The sequence below is a fragment of the Bombus bifarius genome, unplaced genomic scaffold (assembly GCF_011952205.1).
Source record: "Bombus bifarius isolate JDL3187 unplaced genomic scaffold, Bbif_JDL3187 scf7180000008163, whole genome shotgun sequence".
Classification (NCBI taxonomy): Eukaryota; Metazoa; Arthropoda; class Insecta; order Hymenoptera; family Apidae; genus Bombus; species Bombus bifarius.
In genome coordinates this window covers 80,109-99,891 of record NW_022884485.1, presented here as the reverse complement: position 1 = coordinate 99,891, position 19,783 = coordinate 80,109, and the positions used below count along the sequence as shown (strand labels likewise).

The window sequence follows — 19,783 nt, the reverse complement described above, 5'->3', positions numbered from 1 at the left end:
ATTATTGTGAGTGTTATTTTCTAGTATTAGTAAACTAAGTAAACATTGAGCGTTTATTTTCTACACACATCTTATTTCTTTTTTCTTTATTTGAAACATAATACACTCGCTATTGAAAACATATCTTTTCTGGGAATTTGACGACTCTTATTCGTGCACGCTTGACTTACCTGCGAGTCTTCCACTCCCCACTCCTCGTCAACCGAAATTCGCCGGCTAACCCGCCGCGCGGGGTCTAGTTTAGTGTCGAATATCAGAGCGATTAGGTGTGTTTCCGTGTCACTCTGTAACAGATACATATTTCTCTTCCATTACGTGGCATTTTCGTAGTCATTTCTTCATCGCTTAAAACTACCCTATTGTTAACTTCGTATAATTAAGGTATTCTTTTGTTTATTGCTTTATTATAATCTATTAGGTTAAGTAAATTACGATTAGATTAGTGCGTAATTGTTTTAAGTATAAAAGATATGGAGAGTTGAGTGTAAACAATTGTAAACCAAATCCACTTCTAGGTCTGAGAGGCCGAAATAAAAATAAATTATTATCATTATTATTATAATAATGTATTATTTGATTATCTTCTTTTTTTTTTATTGCTTCTTTTGCTATCAGATTTCCTGGTAACTCGTATAATAAGCTTTCAGGACTATTTTAACGTTGACTATTGTTTTATCTTTAAATAATGTATTCTTTTTATGTATTTATTTTAATGCTTTGGTTTTCTTTTATGAAGACCAATGAATTGCTTGATGGCGAAGAAAACTTCGAAATAGTAGAGGGACTGTGAAATTCAAGAGGTCGTCACGGTCAATTAATGATGAATTCAGGAAAAAATTTTTGTTATCACGAATATTGTAATACGAGTATTACAAGTAATCGTGTGAATTACTTATTGGATCATAAAATCACGAAGTATCGGATCCTGTGGAAGGTTGTGCCCTTCTAATGGTGCGTAATCAAGTAATACATATTTCTTCTTAACTGAATGATTTTATTTTTAAAAATAATTTCCATTGTATTTAATTTTGTCCTAGCGCACGAAATCCAAGTGAACAAAATAAATTTGCATTTAAAACATAATTGTTATTGTCGTTATCAACATAGACGCGTAAGTTAACCCTGCTGCAATCTTCGAGTTTCTCATATCTTGATGTCGCTTTCGTTTCAATCGGAAAAGAGCTTTTAATGTTTTAAGAAAATAATTAGAATACCATTGAAATTACATACGTTAACGACGATTGTCTCTTATTTCCTACACACTTAAGAATTTTTGTAACGATAGAAAAATAAGATTCAGTCGAAAATAACCTAAAGAGCGCAGGAGGGTTAGGTATCCAATGCAATAAAAATTGAATACATTATATACATAATGAGAACAATGATATTAATAACGCGTCGCGAGAACATTTTCTGAATTAATTTTAAATTAATTTAATGAATATGACTTGGCAAACATATGCATATCGTGACAATGAAGATTTTACAAGAATTTTGCCAACAAAGAAATTGTTCAAACTTGGTTAAATTGCATTTTGGATATGATCAGTTTGGAATTGCGATTTGGATATGAAACTCCTAAGTTTCCTGATGGTAACACACGAGCATTTGTGATACTGCTTCATAGATTATTATTTAAATCGTCGTCGACGATATTATATTAATTATACAGGACGATTTCGAAGTGCAGGTATACTTAAACTTTCGAATTTTGTTTTCTCGAAAACGAACCCTCATACGAAAAAGATCAATTGTATATATATTTAACTTACTTTCCCGGGCGTACCGCGACTTTAAAATCATCCTGTATGTAGTAAATAGTATAAGCAACATTACGCTATAACATTCTTCACTTATATTGGAATTCTTGTCTCCCTAAATCAGTCGATTGAACGTATTGTAAATAAAAAAACACTAAAACTAAGCTAATAACGATTAGCTAAAATGACACACTAAAGTGACACACTCGCTTAAAAATTGTTCATATCCGAATTTCGCACTTGACTGAAATATCAAATAGACCTACCTTACTCTATCAAATACAAAAAAGATACATACGTTCGGATTTTCATTGGACGAAATAAATATTAATAATTGCGTTATTCGACGGCATGCCTGAATCTCTCTCAGATTACACTACTAAAGGGTTAAAGATAATAAATGTGGCAACACTCGCGTGAAATATCTAATGCGATTATACATATGTATATAAGAAAGTATATGTATATAAGAATACGCGAGGTTAACTACACAAGTATTACATAGAGACGAAGCTAGCATTACGTCCTAATTTTATATTAACCTAGGATTGAAACGGCCTATATGAAGTATGAGACCCGTTGGATTGTGCCGTACGAAATAAAGGAACGGCTGGTCCAATTTCAATCTCGGTTTCTCTTCTGATCTTTCTACAGTTCTCATTCGTTCCTTGAACGAAACTGTACGATAGTTTGCCGGCTCCATATTGACTGTCCGTCTTATTCTACGGAATGTTTGTTCGTCGATGTGTCGAGAATTTCGTAAAGTAGGACTTGCTGGATAAATTTCCATGTGATGTCGTCCATTAGCGATGTTTTCATCGCCGCACGTACTGAATAGATTCATCTAGAAATGACCAATTATAGAGTAAGTAGCATATATAGAATATGTTTACCGTGAATTAAGAAAATTTAGAGAAACAACTTGAAAATATTCCATCGCAAGATTTTTTCGAATAAATTGAATTAATGAATTTGTATTGCGTTTTTGCTTTAGGCTTATACCCTGATGATCTTATAGGACTAACTTAGGAACTGGTGCATCTAATCATTAATTTGTCACTGATTTGTAAACCTTGGCAAAATCCACGCACTGCCATTACAGAGTGACTAAAGTGTTTAGACACTTATGAACGACAGAGTAAGTGTTCGACAGAGTGTGCGACACCCTGTGTAACTACCAGTAACCCGTAGAATTACCTGTAAAACGTCGGACAAGAAGAGACGATTTCCAATTCCATTGATCCCTTTGAAGTCAGCGTTAGTCGAAAACAGCTGATCGAGTCCCATCCTCTTCAAAGCAGCAGTAGCGTTCACAATGGACCGATGACTAAATTTGGGTACTTGTAATTCCAGGCTCGGTCTAGGTATAAGAACCTTCAGCAGCTTATCCCAAGCTCCATCTTGAAAAGCTTCTTTGATAAACCTTTGTTCGAGTCGATCCAAAGTATCGCCGGGTGCAGCATGACCTTGTTGACCTGGTACGAGAAATATGGTCGAAACGAGCTTATCCGCACTTCCGATAGCACTAACAGTCGCATCCAAACTGGGCTCATAACCGGCAAGAACGTTCGATCGCCAAACGGTAGCCGGAACGGGGATCAACTTCCTCAATCTATGAGCAGCTGAGACAGCGAAGTATAATTCCCCGTCTCGACCTGTTGTACTCGCGGAACTTGTGTTGCAATCCGTCTGAAACACATTTGCTGAAATTGTAGCCAGCGGTGATCTTAGAGGAACCGTGTTGCTCTTCACGAAATCCTTTATTCTACCTCCAGTCTGTTTCCTAATCAATAGATTGGTTCGGCGACGCACGAGATCACTGATAGTAGCGAAATTTACTTCGGTCACCAATCCTTCGTAAAATTGTTGAGCTTGCTCCTTATAGAACGGCAACAATCTTCTCACCTTAGCTTTATCCGCAAATAATTCGCGGACAAACGCCGCGTTCGCGATACCTTGGTGCCTCGCCAAGCTCACCGTGTCCGTTACGTTCTGGAAAATAAGATGCGGGTTGAAAGTGGCCACATTGTCGAGTCCAAGTATTTCGTTCATCTGGTCTGACGTTGATCCTCGAGCACCGAGGAAGATCATCGCCAACAGGCTAGTCATGCCAAACGGTGAAAGAACGAGCGATCTTCCAGTACTCAATCCGCTGTTCGCCGCGACCCAAAACTTAATTGCTAGTTCGTTGCAAAGCCTCGAAAAATTGACAATATCGGCACTCGCGTTGCTCGTGCTAGTATCCAATCCGCCGACGCTTTTCGAGGCATTTAGGGAAACAGTCGATTCCGCTTTGTTCGCGGGAGTCGATTGATAATTTGAGGGATATTTTGTCGAACTCGCGTCCACCATCGTCGACATTGTCGATGTCGATGCCTCGAAGTGTTTCGTCGACGTGGTAGATCCCGTGATGAATTCTGTCGACGATGGAATTACTTGGTGCAACGATATCCGCTGCCACGTGTGCTGATTTATGCTCGTGTTATTCATTTTGCTCTGTAACATCGAACTTGGCGAATCATTCATCTTCTGATTTATGTGCGACTCGTTATTGTGTAATTTACTTGCGGCTCCCAACAACTGCGTTCCTATTGAGTTATTCATACTGACATTACTCTTGTACGAATATATTTCAATGGGAATTTTTGTTTTGTTCTCCGATCTGTTCCAATCTACCGAATTCATCGTACTACCTTTGATCTCGTTTGATTCCTCCGTGATAGAATTTAGAGCAGTGGTTATCGATCCAGGAGTAGACGAGACAACGGAAGATTTCGTATCGCTGAGAGGTGTCGTGGTTGTGTTGTTCAAAATATCGATCTTATGTTGATTCTCGGGTGTATTAGTCAAAATATTCATTTTATTAATATTTAAAATATTAAGTTCGTTCACATCTGTGTTATTCAAAATGTTCATTTTATGTTGGCTCACGATTGTGTTATTCGCAATGTTAATTTCTTGTTGGTTCACGGTTGCGTTGTTCAAAATGTTCGTTTTATGTTGACTCACGGTTGCGTTGTTCAAAATGTTCGTTTTATGCTGATTCGCGGTTGCGTTGCTCAAAATGTTCGTTTTATGTTGACTTACGGTTGCGTTGTTCAAAATGTTCGTTTTATGCTGATTCGCGGTTGCGTTGCTCAAAATGTTCGTTTTATGTTGACTTACGGTTGCGTTGCTCAAAATGTTCGTTTTATGTTGACTCACGGTTGTGTTGCTCAAAATGTTCGTTTTATGCTGATTCGCGGTTGCGTTGTTCAAAATGTTCATTTTATGTTGGTTTACCGCTGTGCTGTTCAAAAAGTTAATTTTGTGTTGGTTCGCGGTTGTGTCGTTCAAAATATTAATTTTATGTTCATTCATAGTTGCGTTGTTCAAGATGTCAGTTTCGTGTTGGTTCATGGTCGTGTTTTCCGAAATGTTGATCTTCTGTTGGTTCACGATCGTGTGAACCGTATCATTCTTCGTCTGCTCTTCAGTTTTCTTTAAAGGACTTTGCAGTACGATTTTGTCTGTCGAACTCTCCACTGGATGCTCCTCTGCGTTAGACAAGTTCGCGATGACCGTGCTAGATTCGCTCAAGTTCTTCGACAATTCATCTATCACGGTTTGATACGTAAATGTTTGTTTGTCTTGTTCTGACGACGTTTCTGTCGTATATTCCAGGTATGTTGTAGAAGTTTTATCATTGTTCTGCGATGCTCCCTCGGTAATATTTTCAGCATTCGCAATTATTGTTCCTGTGTTCGTACTTGTCGAAGCCTCGTTACTCGATATTGTCGTCTCGTAAGTCGATGTCTGTTCGTTAAACGCGTTATTCGCGAAGGAAGTTGACATTCCATCCGCGACGGTAGTTTTTACAGTAGCATCAAGAATAGACGACGCTACCGAAGTTGTCGTAGTTTCCGAAGCGGTGGACAGTTCGTTTTTTAATAGCGAAGATTCAATTTTCTGCTGGTCGGTAAACAGATCGTCCTTTGTTGTCGACGTTCGATAAATTTCATTCTCGTTTGTCGAACCTTTCTTCGTTGTATCATTCGTGCTATCCTCGTTAACCGATGTAGACAACTCCGAATTTGACGTAACAGTCTCTGTTGAGTTGAGCTTCTCAGGAGATGACACTGTTGTCTCCTTGAATACAGCTTGTGTTTCGTTTGTCTTCGAATTGGATAAATAAGAATCAGCGATGAGCGAGCTTGCTACAGTGTTAGGTAACAAATTCTCCGATAAATCGGTCGGCAAGGTGATTGACTCGATAACGGGTCTATTCGTTGCAGGTGAGGCGGTATGAAGCATATTCTCGATAAGCGCTATCGCTTGTAAAAAATTGGAACTAGTAACCGGTGTCTCGTTAATATTCGTCGTTGGCTCTGTCGCATTTGTCTGAACACTCGATACGTGTATGCTATCAGATTTCGTCGAAATATCCGAAACGTTTGCCGTTTTATCGAGCTCTGTCGTACTCGTCGATACAATCGGCGCGGATATAGTAATGGAAGAAATCTTCTCGTGATCAGGATCGAACTTCATCGTCATTTCGCTAGACGATTCCTGTATACGTTCTTCGGACGTATTATTCGCATTTTCTAGTCGGTTATCGTTGGTCGTGGAAGGATGCGTTGTAATTTCAGAACTGTCATTACGTTTTCCCTCGTTTTCGCTGGGAATCGACTGGAACCCGAAAGAGGAGGATAACACGGGAGAAACGTCGTTGGAGATTTGACTGATCACGTTTGATAAAGAATTCACCAGCTCCATAGATGGAGAAGATTTTGGAGGCTCGATCGGCTCGCTTAAGCGATCACTTGGTTTGGTTACTGTGTCGTGCATCGTCGTCGATGGTACCAATGTTGTTGTTCTATATTTATTTGTACTTGCAGGAGTACTCGTGGACGATACAGAAGACTGCGGTGGCAATTTCGTAAAAGATACAGAAAATTGTAACGGCGGTTTGGTAAACGGTGGAGAAGACTGCGATGGCAATTTGCTAAACGGTTCCTTAGTGTCTTGAACTTGATTCGCTTCCATCATGGACGGTGTCTGCGTTTTCAATGGAACTTTATCGTATTCCTGGCTCGAAATATCGGTCGTTGGTTTCGTCTTCGTTTGTGTTACCAACGAATCGGTCTGATCGGTAACAGTTTCATCGATGTGCGATGTATTATATTTTGTCTCTAACGTTTCACTCGTCGTTAGACCGATGTTATCGTGACTGTTTTTGATGGACTCGCCTATGGTCGATGAAACAGAAACGCCGATGGTTGTTGGTTTTGTAATACCACTTGTGGACGCCAGGTTTTCTTCGTCCCGAACGTTAGATCCGTAAGTAGTAGTACTTTCTGACAACGGTGACGCTCCAGTCACCTTATGCAAAATGGAACTCTGAGTGGTGTAACGATTGTGAGCCATCAATTCGACATTTTGCTCAGTCGTGATGACAGATACCGGGATCATTAATTTCTCCGTATAAGAGATAGTCGTAGGTTTCGTAGCAATTGTCGGCAGCGTTCCGTTCTTCTTGGTTTGCTCGTTTCGTTCGTTTGTGTATTTGTTAGTATCGTCGGGTTTCGCCTGTGCAACCGTTTCACTTACGTCAGGCTTGAGCGAATCGGAAACCGAATCATTCTGTTTATGTATGACATAGCTGGCAGATGACGACGGTTTCGATGTTGGCTTTTCAGCGTAGTGGCTTTCTTCGACCTTATTTCCGTATTTGTCACCGGCTAAAATAGCTGGTAAAATATTGCTCCACTCGACGTTTACGTTTTCTGGGATCATCGGGTGCGAGCCAGAGAGCGTCGATAACGGTTTATCCATAGCGCTTTTCAGTACGCTTTGCACTTTTTCCACCACGTCCATAACCTAGAAAAGATTTTAACATAACGTTACCTCGTTATTTCTGCAAAACTAAGAAACGGTAATACGTTTAAAGACCAAGCAGTGAGATGATGCATAAAACTTGGCGTAAATGCACGATATTAGGCACTGAAAGACGTAATTAAAGCAAGTCAAATATTATTTCGTCGATGTAAAATACGTATTAGGATAGGCGATTGTTCGTTAGAAGCCTATGCTACATAAATCATAGAAGCGACAAGAAAGATATAAATCTTAGAATCGAGACGGATAACGAAAAGATCTTAAACAAATTGAAGTAATTTCTTTCAATCTTCGCTCTTGTGCTCGAATGTTTCTTACAAGACAGCCGAATTTTCTATTTTCTCGGTTTAACCAACCATTCTAAGAACTCGGATCTTACTTTACCTTCTTTCCTCCCGTAAGTATATCCTCAGCTTTTTGGGGCTCTTGAATCTCCATGTTAGAATGATCCGGACCTCCACTCGCGATTAAAGCTTGAATCTCTTGCATAGTCATTTGCCTCGTGATCATATCGCCTCTCTCGTTGTACGTGTAAAATTGAAATCCATCGGGTTTCAGCAAATTCGCCGGAGACGGTGGCAATCGATGAAAATTGACTGCGACCGAACCAGGTGACCTGTTGTTTCCCGTTGCATGAACAACCTGGTTCTTCGTATCTTTCGATTCTTTAGATATGCCCGATATTGCCTGATACGTGTCCGCCCTAGAAATTCCAGGGAATTATAAATACGTGAAACTTCTGCAAACTAAAATCATCGAACGAGTCGCAACCCATTGGAATACCGATTCTTCTCGAGCTAAACGTGATGTATACCAGACCATCGGCAGACCGTCTGGCACAGGATCGTGCATGCCAATTAGTCGAACTTGTCATTATCGTGCTTCGTACGTACATTTCGTACCTACGAAATACATTAGACACTTGATTACCCGATCAACCGAACGAACGATTATTGGAATATTAATTGGCGCGAGATTCGGATGTAAACGAAAACGTTGGATAACGCGAAAGTTCTCTTGTAAAAGAAAATCTGGGATACGGAAATAGAAATTGGAAGAAATTGTTACGTTTTTATTCGAACGTTCTTCTTTCCCTTTAATATCGATATTTATAAAGTGGTTATTCCAGTATGCAAAGAATGTGTGTCACGATCAAATCGTACAATCAGGCTTTTACCGTATTACAAAATTGCAATTTCAACTTAATATCCAACGAACAGTATTTTTACGAACGACTGTACGTTTAAGCGAACTAAAGACACACGATGAAAACGTAAAAGGAAAGACAGACATATAAAGTGACGTAAAAATACAGAGGAAACGTTAACGGTAATTTCGCTATCGTTTAATCGATCTACTACTTGTTCTTCGCGATATACATTTCGCAACATCGGCTGCGGAACTCGGTTAAGAATCTTTCGCATCTCTCTTACGATCTTTACGAGCTTTTTACTCCTCCGTTTCTAGCTTGCTTTCTTAGATTCTTTTCCAATAACGATCTCGAATCGCTACATCGGCTACTCTACGAAGCAAGCACGCTCCTGGTTACAGCTGGTCGTTATTTATCGTTGTGCTTCCCGTCGAACGTTCGATTTATGCACGAAACACTGAAATACTGACCTAGATTTAAAATATTTCATAGGCAGCAACACGGTTGTGGTGCTTTCTGCAAGTGGGCGTTCCGAAGCCAGGCTGAAACTTAAACATGCCCACAGCACGAGTGTCGTCAAAGTAGCATGAGACGATTCCAACGACATATCTCTAACGCTTCTCCTCTTGTACGATCTGCAATCAATAAAGGACAAATCATGAAGGAGTGATTGATTTACCTGTCTACGTAGAACGCGAACACCGACTAGCAATAATACGGTAGATTATTACATACACCCGGTGTATGCCAGGTCATAGTAAACACCATCTATATGATAGAAAAATGATCGTGAAAATAGATCGGCAGAAATAAACGGGGGACGAGTCTGTTTTCTTTTAGGTGAACGACCCTACGGTTCCTTGTTACCCTCTTACGGATCATCGCCTTAACACGACGACCGGTTCTCCGTCGTGTTATAAATCGCTGAGTAAATCGCGATTTACTCGAGCGCAGCTTGCGAACGACTTTTATCGAAATTCACTTGAAACCTATCGATCGAATTACTAAACAGCGATCGTTAATCGTATTTAATTATTTCACCGTGAGCACGTAAACTTTCCAACTAAATTAAAGCTTTCTTCGCGGCTAATCGACTAATGTAACTACCACTGATAAAAAAGGAGTAAAATTAAAAAGAGAATATACATTCGATCGTTTGCGTCGAAAGGAAGAAACTTATTCCACTCGATCCGGAATATCTGGATTTGCCGAGATATCGGGATACACCGGCGTGTGTCGTACGAAGAAAGGAGCGTACAACGAGACTACGAGGAAACGTGCGATCGACGAATGTCGACGACAATGCCGAAAATCTAGAGGATACGATAAATGAGATGTTTCGTCGAACGAAAACCGCGTTATTCGCGCTCTTAAGCGCGTTAATTGTATTTCTTCGCCGTTCGAAGATATCCTGCCTACCGAATGCTGCCTTCGGCTAACGTTCATCGTATCTATATCGACGATTGTTTCTAGTACAGTGGCAATATCGTAGCGTTTAACGAACAGCGATCGATCGAGATACTTATGCAGCTCTGTACAAGGGTAAATATCGTGACGATAAATTGAACTACCTCGATTAAAAACGTGATTTAAAGGAATACTCTTGCGAAGATTAACACTGCGTGCGTTCGACTTTTCCCTCTTCCTTTTTCCCGCTGTCTACGTTTCTTTTTTCTCTTTTTATCCTTTGCCGTGTCTTCTTGACAGCGCGCGCGCAGATCTGTATTTCTTCCCGTATCACCTGCCGTCTCTACTGTCTTCTACCTTGGACGAGCGCGTACTACGTGCTCGAATCCTCGGTTAAGACGAGTGCATCGGACTGAGAAAGAAAAGCGATCGAAGAGGGGGAACATAGTCTTCGAACGAAAAGATGGAGAAAGGGTGAACTTGGAGAGTGGAGATGTTGGTTGGAACGGTTTACGCGGGGGGACAGACGAATGTCGGAATACATGGGAATATATATCGAAAGAAAAAGGAAGAAAGAGAAAAGAAGGAGGGATAGTATGAAGTTGAAGGACCAACGTGTAGAGCTGAGTTACGCGGGTAAAAGGAGATGTAAATCGAACGTGGAATAAAAGATCGCAACCGATGCTTCGAATTCGTGGACCGAGCGATGCGTCGTTTTTGCATTTCCAGATAAAAACTGCGTGTTCTTTGTTTAAAAAGAAAACCGAACGAACCATTTGCTCGTCGCCGATCGATCATTGCCACGATATTATTATATTTCGTGATAAATATGGTCGTCACACCGTTCTTCCACGTTTCTTCTACGAACTTCCATTTCTTTCTACGAAAGTGATATTAACTTCTCTTTTATCTTTTCATTTCGTAATTCGTTACAGCGAATGTAATATCCTAATGTATTTAAGCCAGTAAAATGATATTTAGCCGGAAGAAATTAACAACGATTAACGGTACATCGACTGAATAAGTTGCCTTCGCGATGATACGTAATTTGTAACGAAAGAAATTTTGTAGAAGCTACTTTCGTCGAAGTACGTAGACACGCGTCACTGTCTTCGTCTTTCTTCTTTCTTCGTTTTTTAAATGTTCATATCGTGACAAAAGATGCAAAATACTTTGTTTTTATATATGTATGCATGTATCTTATTTCTATCTATTCTACGATGAGAAACAGTGTGACGAGCGCTTAACGGTATTCGTTTATTCTACTTCCCTTTCCACTCTGTTCTCCGACTGTTTTAAGAAATATTCGACCGACTTGACCTGCTGCCCAAAAATCGCGAAAGTATCACAAGAGTAGAACGACATATAGGAAATACAAACGAGATTCTACGAATTCTATCGTGTAATTTTGCCTGTGGTACCACGATCGTTCGTCATCGGTCATGAGTTGAAATTCCACGATCATAGCAGAAACCGTAATTGTTTATCGCATAGTTGAAATTCAGGATAACTTGATATTCTTAACGCGTACAGGTTGCGACGGATATTGGAAATAAATAATTTCGCGGTGGCAGACAAAATTGCCATCGTAAAAATACCGCGCGATCTTATTGTTCTGCTTTTTCCCAAATTCCACGTCGAAAAGATACATGTAATTCGTTAATTAAATTACAAAGAGAGAGCAGAATTACAAAGAGTACGTAACAGACACAACTGTATGAAAAAGCACGAGTGTCGACGATCGATCGAATGGTCGAATGAAAAATGCTTTGGATCAATCTAAAGGCACTTCGCGTCATACTCGATATCGTGGAAATAATTGAAACGATATAGTATTCCGATTTGAGACGTTTTTCTATGGTAACGCTATAGTATTTCGTTTGCGTTTATATCATCCATATTATTCGGATATCGCGTCAAAATTACAAGACCGATAGAGAAGAGGCCGAACACACGCAACATGAACGTGCAATCGAAGAATTCCGGAGAAGAAACGCGTTTCGTCGATGGAAGCGAATACAGGGGCACTTGGAACGTACTAGGAATGGAGGGAATTGGCAAATTCGTTCTGCCGCACAGTTAGTATAGCTACCGACAAGTATTACAGAAGGATCTCGAATGCGTTACTTTGCACCTTCCTCTATGAATCGTTCGGGAAAAGAAAGAAGCAGAAGGTAAAAGGCGCTGTAGGAAGAGTAAAGAAAAAGAAAGAAAAAAAAAGAAAGAAAGAAACAACCATAATAGGAAATAAAACGCAGGTGGTGAAGTGTAAATAATAAAAGAAAAAGCATGAACCAGAGAGCATCGTGTGCGTATGCGAGATACGAATGTTATCCTTTGCGGAACTCGGAATTAAGTCTTCTAAGATGTACATGCTAACTCCAATAATTGTGTCTAAGAAGTATGTATGTACAGCACATGTACTGGTTTTTGAGCACGACATTGAGCATTTCTCGCGCGTAAGTCGACACGTACCGTTACGCGACCATTTTCGTCGCTTCGTGTTCTAGAGTTTGTACGCGTTTTTCATTTACCCATAGGCTTAAGAATCCCGGTCTTAAAATACATACATTCACCATACAAATTTCACCAACGCCGTACATACATACACATGCGCACACGTTTATTCTTTCTCTTCTTCTTTTTCTCTCGCTTCGTCTCTCTCTCTCTCTCTCTCTCTCTCTCTCTCTATATATATATATATATATATATATATATATATATATATTTGGTTGGTTTATTTAAAGAAACAAGTCTTTTGCGAAGGGACAACCAAACATGTCCTTTTTTTTATAAATATTATATTCGTGTGATAATACCTTAAAGACGATAAAATAGATCTTCTGATAGATAATGTGAAAACGGAATTTCTTCGATATATATATATATATGTCTCTCTCTCTCTATATATATATATGTATATATACATATCTTATTTTTTCTACCGTTAGGTCACTTGCTCCTTTAGTCCCCTTCTTCTGCAATTCAGCCTCATTTCAGTAAATGAACCGAATCTATTTGCTCGTAATAGATGCCATTTTTGAAGGAGAGTTTCGCGACGGTACATTTCATGGGCATGGTAGCTTATATTTTCCTCGCCTACAAAGAATAGATGGAATTTGGTCGCAAGGTGAATGTAAGGACAAACGATATACCTTTAACGATGGATTAATTTTTCGTAGCCATAACTGGGACTACTGCAGATTCCCTGACAGACGGTTGGTAGAACACGTTCCATTCCTGAAGATATTTTAGAGATTAAAGATAATGATAAAGCTCGTCGATCTGTAGGTTGTCCCGTTTTGATCTGTTATTAGAGATCAGTCATAGATTATTAATTTGCTGTATGAAAAAGTGATTGAATGATTTCAAGAGGGTCGTAACTTGTTGTAAATCATCTTTTTTTTTGTAGGTGGACACGTACAGGACATGCGAAGATCGCCGATATTTTGTTTTAATAGGAACATATAATTTTTAATGCATCGATCGATGAAGGTCGTTAGTAAATTAATTTTTTAACACAAATGAATTAACGTGTTTTTTTATGGGGAATAAGGAGTTGCGTCAATTAACGCATAGATAATATATGATCTCATTTAAACATTTACACTATTATAGCCACACGTATTAGAACTTGGTGATATACAGGTTTAGTACAGGTTAAATGCTTTTCGTTACTTCCATTATTTTACTCGCATCATATGTGTCCTATAACGTAAAATATTAAATAAAGTAAAATTCCTTAGATTTTTCCAATAAATGTAACGTGTATATATTGTTTACAAAGTGTATTCACGTACAGAAAAATTAATTAAATCCGTGCTTCTCGAAACCATTCAATTATGTCCCAATCATTCTTCTGAAAGCAACTAATTTGCAAGTAATTTGCAGTAATTGACTAAAATAAAATACTACGGATATTAAAATTAAAAATAAACTACACTGCGTCATCGTATCTTAAAAAACTTACTTCACTTGTTAAGGGAAGGGGGGCTAAGAAAGAAAGAAAAATATGTCTTTCGTTAAACCAATATCTTTTAGATATCAAACGTGCATTAAACACGGATTGAGACCTGGTGGAGCAACATTACGCACAAACGATCGAAACGAATTTCTTATTCCCCCTACGTGCTACGATGCAGGCATTGGAATTTTTAACCCATGTAAATATCATATTGTATCCCACCAAGACTCGAAGAAGGTACATACGTCGAAAAGAAAAGTCTGTTATACGATAATTTATTAAATTTTCCAAATATTCAAAGGTACTTGAAATACCAAATACCAAATTCACTCGCTGGATACAGAAGAACTGTCAGAAGGCGTGGTCAGAGCCAACCGGAAATCGGAAAGACCTTTACGAAAATTGGTTTCCCGACAAATTTAACACAAAGTTTCTTTCAACGTTATTACCATTTTCGAATGAGTCTTTCGAACCTTGGTGGAAAAGGTGCAAGCAAAAATACACAAAAATTAAATAATTGCAAACATCGATTTTAATCATCCCTACCTCTATTTCCTTTAAGATTGACCACCTTTCGTTCAGATTGCAAAGAGAAGACTCTAACTAATGAAAGAAATAAACATTTCCAAAATCTTATTGAGAGTCTCGTTGAATTTCGTTGATTAAAACAGGAATGTAAAGGATACTTCGGAAAGAAATCAGGTTTTCAACTCTATCTTGGGCTTGTAAATGAACGTTTGTACCCGTTTATTTCTGTGACGCACATGCACGGTTAAATTACAACATATGATTAATCATTTTATACTTGATATTCGGTAAAAAAGAGAAATGGAAATAAAAATGTATTTACTATTTAACAATAACCTTTCTTTTTTCGTTTACAACAGTGGAAGCATCTGGTACTTGATGTACACGGTACACTACTAACAATTTTTTTGATATACACTCGGTAGTTTTACAGGCAACTATATCCAAAGTTACACGCACCTCGTGTGTTTCATTTCCTTTAAAAAATTTTAAATTTATTGGACTTGAAAGTTCTCCACAATTTTCCGTAGCTATCCATCTAGTACTATTCGTTGTCAAATTCATAGCCCACCTCTGTGGTGCATCCGAATTTAACTTTAAATCACGGTCGGAAAAATTTATACTGAACAAGACGTTTAATTTACCGCCTGTTTCGCTGATGGTAGTATCGAAGAAATAAATATTCTTGTAATTATTGTCATCTTCGATTATTGGGACACTTATCGGTAACTAAAACGTAATGAATAAACTGTTAACTTATTCAGTCAGTTTTATTTTTAACATCTGCGCTTTAAAATGTGTAATAACTTACCGTAATAATGTTTCCCTTTTCCGTATCTATCATTTTCACAGCGTGATTATTAGTGTCAGCTACGAATATGAGACCTTTTTCTGGACTTATAGCAATACCGCTAGGTTCATCGAACTATAAATTATAAAGAATTCATAAATATATGATTAAATTGATAACTATAAAACTTCTTTTATAGACAACATACTAAATAGATATCATGTGGTATTCCACCACCATATAAGGTTTTACAATGCTTAGTGGTTACATTGATTATCTTGATTTTATGATTGTAAGTGTCTGTTATATAAATAATTTTTTCTTTCGGATGCCATGCTATACCCAAAGGATGTTGAAGCTTTACCGAATAGTTTACACCGTCTAAGTCTCCGTAACCATGCAGATCCTGTGATATCATGATTATCAATATTATAGTTATTGTTCGATTAATTAAGAAGAATCTTCGCTTATCGGAAATCGTTGAAATTAATTCGTATGCATTCAAACATACCAATGGATCTCTACTTCCACCGCAAATGGCGGAAACTTGTCCAGTTTGTAAATTTATACTCCTAACAGAACTGCTTTCACTGTCGGCAAAAACGGCAAGCTTTAGTTCTTCGGCAATAGTTATACCAGACGGTTGCGCTAAACCAGCCGAGTGAGGATACGTATTGTTGCGATTTTCCTCCGTGCCACTTCCTACTATCGCCAGACAAGTACCCTCGTTGTATTTTCTAGACAAATTTACGAATAAAATATACGATTCTCATTGATGGAAAAAGGAACTTTCGTACATATTAAAATAATTTTGATGTTACTTATTTTTCCACCAAATAGTATCTTCCAAGAAGAGTGCCCAAATCTGATGATTACCAGCCATTGCAATTAACAATATGGGTGTGATATTGTTATCATGTTTGTGTTTATAAACAGCCAAATCCCATGGTGAAGATAAAACTTGATCTTTACCAATTTTACCTCCGACGTAATCGTGACCTTTACTACCGGTACCAGCAATAGTAATCACTATTCTTCTCATCAGGTCTATCTAAAAAAAAAATATTGATTATACGTACATCGTATCAAAAAGACAATTTCACATTTGACAGTTTAAACTATTACCTTCCTAATTGCGTGATTTTTAGTGTCGGCTACATAAATCAAACTGCCAAACGTAGACACTCCCTGAGGTGCATTAAACTTTGCAGTTTCAAAATCTCCATCTTTGAAATCCGGATTAGGACCACCAATAATGTGTTGCACATTTCCTGTAGTATCCGTTACTAAAATTCTGTTGTGGCCTGTATCAGCAATAACCAAACTTTCTCCTTGCTCATTTTGAAGCATCTCCAACTTACTTGGAAACAAAATGTTTCCAGTTCCAACAGGCAATAAATGTTGTGCCAATTGCAAAGGAATATCATTTGTATGAATTTTATTTAATGATCTGAAATAAGTTAACGCTACGCCTACATGTATTATCAATTCATCTCTGTGTCCTTCTCCTACAAAAACTGCAAGTAATTCACCAGTAGGACCTAATAGGGGAATAAGTTGTTTATTTGATGCATCTCTGAAGATAATTGTCACCTATAGATGTAAATATACGATCATTACCTAACATTACTAATGTTGGCCAACATACGATTCCTAAGTAACGCCACATTGACATTTTAGTGTCATTTACAACTGGATGTTTTATATTATACCTCTGTACTGCTGACAATAATTTTTTTGAATTTTTTTCGTTTGAAAATTTTGCACTGTGTACTCCAACCTGTAGGAAAATAATGGTATTATGTTGTTCGACTATTAATCTTACGTAGTTAATTGTTGCATATTTTATAGTATATCTTGTATATACTAACAATAACAAGGCCATCCTGAATTGAAAACAGTTTCTCAAGAACATCTAAATCTGATAAAACGTGCATACAATTGATGCAACAATATGTAAAGAAATCCAAAATAACTATTTTTCCTTTAAGATGTTGATATATAGATAATCCTTCTGCGACATTGAACCATTCCAAACCTAGCATATTTAAACAAGAAGCTTGTTTGGAAATTTTATTACAAAATTACTATATTAATATAACAAATGACAAATATTAAATTTTAAGTATAGGAAAAAAATCATATAAAGAAATCATATATAAAGGGTGGGTAACAGAAAAAAAATAATGTAGGTACATATATGTCATATATGAAAAAATGTGAATGTTTAATCTTCTTCCAGTGACAAATCATATTGTTTATACAGATTCCTAATTGTAGTTTTATTTGCTACAGCTATTGCACCTAGAACCATTTGAGTTACATCTTTAATATCATTGTATTTATGTAATAAATCCATAGTTTCTTGAGTTGAACGAAATTCTGTCTCTTCCATCCTCAAATTGGACAATTCTTGATCAAGCATTTTTTCGTATTCTACGAGCTTGAAGTATTCGCGTATCTCCTCTTCCGTAAGTAAAATATTCTCATTATTTGAATGTAATGACCGATTCGATCTTGGTGTATTTACCCCCCTAATATTCTTCATACTTTGTTCGTTGGATTTCTTAAACATTTCACTTACAACTCTCACGTACAATACTCTTTGCCTGACGAAAACCAAAGTTATATAAAATCTTTGATATGAGAATTTCAAAATCGATAGATAAGTTAATATGACTAAATAAAATACATATTCAAATTAGCTTCTAGCATAAAGATCTTATATGCATATACAGAATTACCTTCAAAGTTTAGAAACTATAGATCATAAATAATCAACATCGCAATCAAGTCTCATAAATTGAATAAGCTTAATGCAACTAATATTCGAATAGAATACACATATCACAAGAAACGTTCACTGTATAAAACATCGAGTAATAAAATAAACGTGAAATCATTAACCTGGTTGAAAATCGATGATTCGCGATTCCTTCTTTGAAAACGCTTTAATATGCCGTAATACCAATTCCTCTTTTCTGTTAATCGACAATTCTAAACTTTGACTTTTGGCAATTTCCATACCAATTTCTATCAATTCTTCTACTATGTCCTGCACATTCATATTTTGTTCCATGTATCGACTTTCGTTATTAAAATAAATTCAACAATTTAAAATATCATGGAATAGCACAAACAATAGAGAAAAAGAAGTAGTACGTTATAAATAGTAGGGACAACATATTGATGGAGGGGATTCCAAACCCATGTAAGTAATTACATACGCATAGTACAGATAAGAAATTGGCTAGGCAAAGGAATACAGGTCTGATTGGTTATTTCTATGAACACGCATTTTATAAACTCGCCTTACAGCGGTATAGTACTATCACATTTAATTAGAAAATTATATAGATTAATAGGTAAAACATGTATTTAAAGCCATATAGTTTGAAATAACGTATACAATAAAGTTTGTCAGTTACCTAAAATATATTCTTCTGTTTGCGAGTGAAGTTCGATCTTGACATTTGTCCTTTATATACTAAATTAGTTGATTCTTTGCAGTTTATCACATAATAAAAAATGCTGGCAGGTACAACAAAAGATCAAAAAACGTTAGATGAATTAGAATGGATTCAAGTAGTACGTACTGAGTTGAATGAAAATGCTAATATCAAACAGCCGAAAGGAGCAATACAAAAATTCAAAGAGAATCCTTTAGTACCTATAGGTAACTATAACCTCCAAAAATGTAACTTCATTATTTGATTTATATATTTACAATTTAAAAATTTTATGTCAAATATCTTATTTCAGGTGCTACAGCAACTGTAGCTGCTCTGAGTTATGGCTTGTACAATACTTTTATAGGGAATAGTCAAATGGCGCAATATATGATGCGTAGTCGAGTTGCAGCACAAGCTTTCACTATTATAGCCATGGTCGGTGGACTCATAGTTATGGGGAAAAAACCAAGTACTGATGTATAATTATTATACAAAGATTTATTTAATAGTAATCATGTAAAAACTATAGTAGTCAATTATAGTCAACTGCATTTTTTATTTGATCAGAAAAGCATAACATGAAAGTTTTATGAACTATTGAAACTGTTTAAAAATTATTCTTTATTGTTAGGAGTTAACAATCCAATATTATGAATAATTTTATTAAGTTCGTTTACACAAATGTCAAATGACAAATCTTATTGAAGAAATGCCTATAAGATTTTAATGAAATGAATAATGGTATGAGAGTATACTATCATTGATGCATTATTATAATATTTAAAGAGAAATTTAGGTGATATATTTAAAATACCTATTCTCGAAAAAATGCATAGGTAAGTCGGTTCTAAAAAT

At 37.0% G+C, this 19,783-nt stretch overlaps 5 protein-coding genes across 11 annotated transcripts; 2 read left to right on the top strand and 3 right to left on the bottom strand.

Annotated features, from left to right (window-relative positions):
* The first annotated feature begins 242 nt into the window (after positions 1 to 242).
* LOC117208925 (HIG1 domain family member 2A, mitochondrial) lies at positions 243 to 19,719 on the top strand. Of its 7 annotated transcripts, none has more exons than XM_033450452.1 (4): positions 243 to 381; positions 18,987 to 19,152; positions 19,239 to 19,397; positions 19,560 to 19,719. In XM_033450452.1, exons 2-4 carry the CDS (start codon positions 19,005 to 19,007, stop codon positions 19,580 to 19,582), a joined length of 330 nt encoding a protein of 109 aa, XP_033306343.1. In that variant the 5' UTR covers positions 243 to 381; positions 18,987 to 19,004; the 3' UTR covers positions 19,583 to 19,719. The 7 variants fall into 7 exon arrangements, with proteins under 7 accessions (XP_033306343.1, XP_033306341.1, XP_033306339.1 ...); XM_033450450.1 differs by lacking the exon at positions 243 to 381 and adding an exon at positions 780 to 951; XM_033450448.1 differs by lacking the exon at positions 243 to 381 and adding an exon at positions 18,531 to 18,687.
* On the bottom strand, positions 1,071 to 13,440 carry LOC117208911 (mucin-3A). Its single transcript, XM_033450422.1, has 5 exons — positions 13,350 to 13,440; positions 9,258 to 9,422; positions 8,022 to 8,340; positions 2,958 to 7,619; positions 1,071 to 2,604 (listed from the first exon to the last, which is right to left on the bottom strand). The coding sequence occupies exons 2-5, from the start codon at positions 9,392 to 9,394 to the stop codon at positions 2,293 to 2,295; spliced, it is 5,430 nt and encodes a 1,809-aa protein (XP_033306313.1). The 5' UTR covers positions 9,395 to 9,422; positions 13,350 to 13,440; the 3' UTR covers positions 1,071 to 2,292.
* On the top strand, positions 12,025 to 14,873 carry LOC117208927 (MORN repeat-containing protein 5). The gene is made up of 5 exons (XM_033450455.1): positions 12,025 to 12,272; positions 13,226 to 13,412; positions 14,236 to 14,395; positions 14,460 to 14,644; positions 14,721 to 14,873. Exons 1-5 carry the CDS (start codon positions 12,155 to 12,157, stop codon positions 14,818 to 14,820), a joined length of 750 nt encoding a protein of 249 aa, XP_033306346.1. The 5' UTR covers positions 12,025 to 12,154; the 3' UTR covers positions 14,821 to 14,873.
* LOC117208914 (NHL repeat-containing protein 2) lies at positions 14,882 to 18,588 on the bottom strand. The gene is made up of 9 exons (XM_033450430.1): positions 18,384 to 18,588; positions 17,348 to 17,514; positions 17,097 to 17,256; positions 16,602 to 17,017; positions 16,298 to 16,527; positions 15,988 to 16,213; positions 15,685 to 15,882; positions 15,498 to 15,611; positions 14,882 to 15,415 (listed from the first exon to the last, which is right to left on the bottom strand). Exons 1-9 carry the CDS (start codon positions 18,553 to 18,555, stop codon positions 15,008 to 15,010), a joined length of 2,091 nt encoding a protein of 696 aa, XP_033306321.1. The 5' UTR covers positions 18,556 to 18,588; the 3' UTR covers positions 14,882 to 15,007.
* Positions 17,680 to 18,364, bottom strand: LOC117208923 (DNA repair protein SWI5 homolog). Its single transcript, XM_033450445.1, has 2 exons — positions 18,221 to 18,364; positions 17,680 to 18,085 (listed from the first exon to the last, which is right to left on the bottom strand). The coding sequence occupies exon 2, from the start codon at positions 18,049 to 18,051 to the stop codon at positions 17,704 to 17,706; it is 348 nt and encodes a 115-aa protein (XP_033306336.1). The 5' UTR covers positions 18,052 to 18,085; positions 18,221 to 18,364; the 3' UTR covers positions 17,680 to 17,703.
* Positions 19,720 to 19,783: the final 64 nt, after the last annotated feature.

Excerpts from the sequence above, each read along its gene's own strand:
- LOC117208911 (XM_033450422.1), bottom strand. The coding sequence starts at position 9,394 with ATGTCGTTGGAATCGTCTCATGCTACTTTGACGACACTCGTGCTGTGG. Across the intron at positions 8,341-9,257 it reads ATGAAATATTTTAAATCTAG|GGCGGACACGTATCAGGCAA; the intron begins GTCAGTATTTCA and ends TGGAATTTCTAG. Across the intron at positions 7,620-8,021 it reads TACTTACGGGAGGAAAGAAG|GTTATGGACGTGGTGGAAAA; the intron begins GTAAAGTAAGAT and ends AATCTTTTCTAG.
- LOC117208927 (XM_033450455.1), top strand. The coding sequence starts at position 12,155 with ATGAACGTGCAATCGAAGAATTCCGGAGAAGAAACGCGTTTCGTCGAT. Across the intron at positions 12,273-13,225 it reads CAAATTCGTTCTGCCGCACA|ATGCCATTTTTGAAGGAGAG; the intron begins GTTAGTATAGCT and ends TGCTCGTAATAG. Across the intron at positions 14,645-14,720 it reads TTCGAACCTTGGTGGAAAAG|ATTGACCACCTTTCGTTCAG; the intron begins GTGCAAGCAAAA and ends ATTTCCTTTAAG.
- LOC117208923 (XM_033450445.1), bottom strand. The coding sequence starts at position 18,051 with ATGTTTAAGAAATCCAACGAACAAAGTATGAAGAATATTAGGGGGGTA.
- LOC117208914 (XM_033450430.1), bottom strand. The coding sequence starts at position 18,555 with ATGGAACAAAATATGAATGTGCAGGACATAGTAGAAGAATTGATAGAA. Across the intron at positions 17,515-18,383 it reads AATCATCGATTTTCAACCAG|GTTTGGAATGGTTCAATGTC; the intron begins GTTAATGATTTC and ends TAAATATGCTAG. Across the intron at positions 17,018-17,096 it reads GCCAACATTAGTAATGTTAG|GTCCTACTGGTGAATTACTT; the intron begins GTAATGATCGTA and ends TTCCCCTATTAG.
- LOC117208925 (XM_033450452.1), top strand. The coding sequence starts at position 19,005 with ATGCTGGCAGGTACAACAAAAGATCAAAAAACGTTAGATGAATTAGAA. Across the intron at positions 19,153-19,238 it reads GAATCCTTTAGTACCTATAG|GTGCTACAGCAACTGTAGCT; the intron begins GTAACTATAACC and ends ATCTTATTTCAG. Across the intron at positions 19,398-19,559 it reads AGTTATGGGGAAAAAACCAA|GAGTTAACAATCCAATATTA; the intron begins GTACTGATGTAT and ends CTTTATTGTTAG.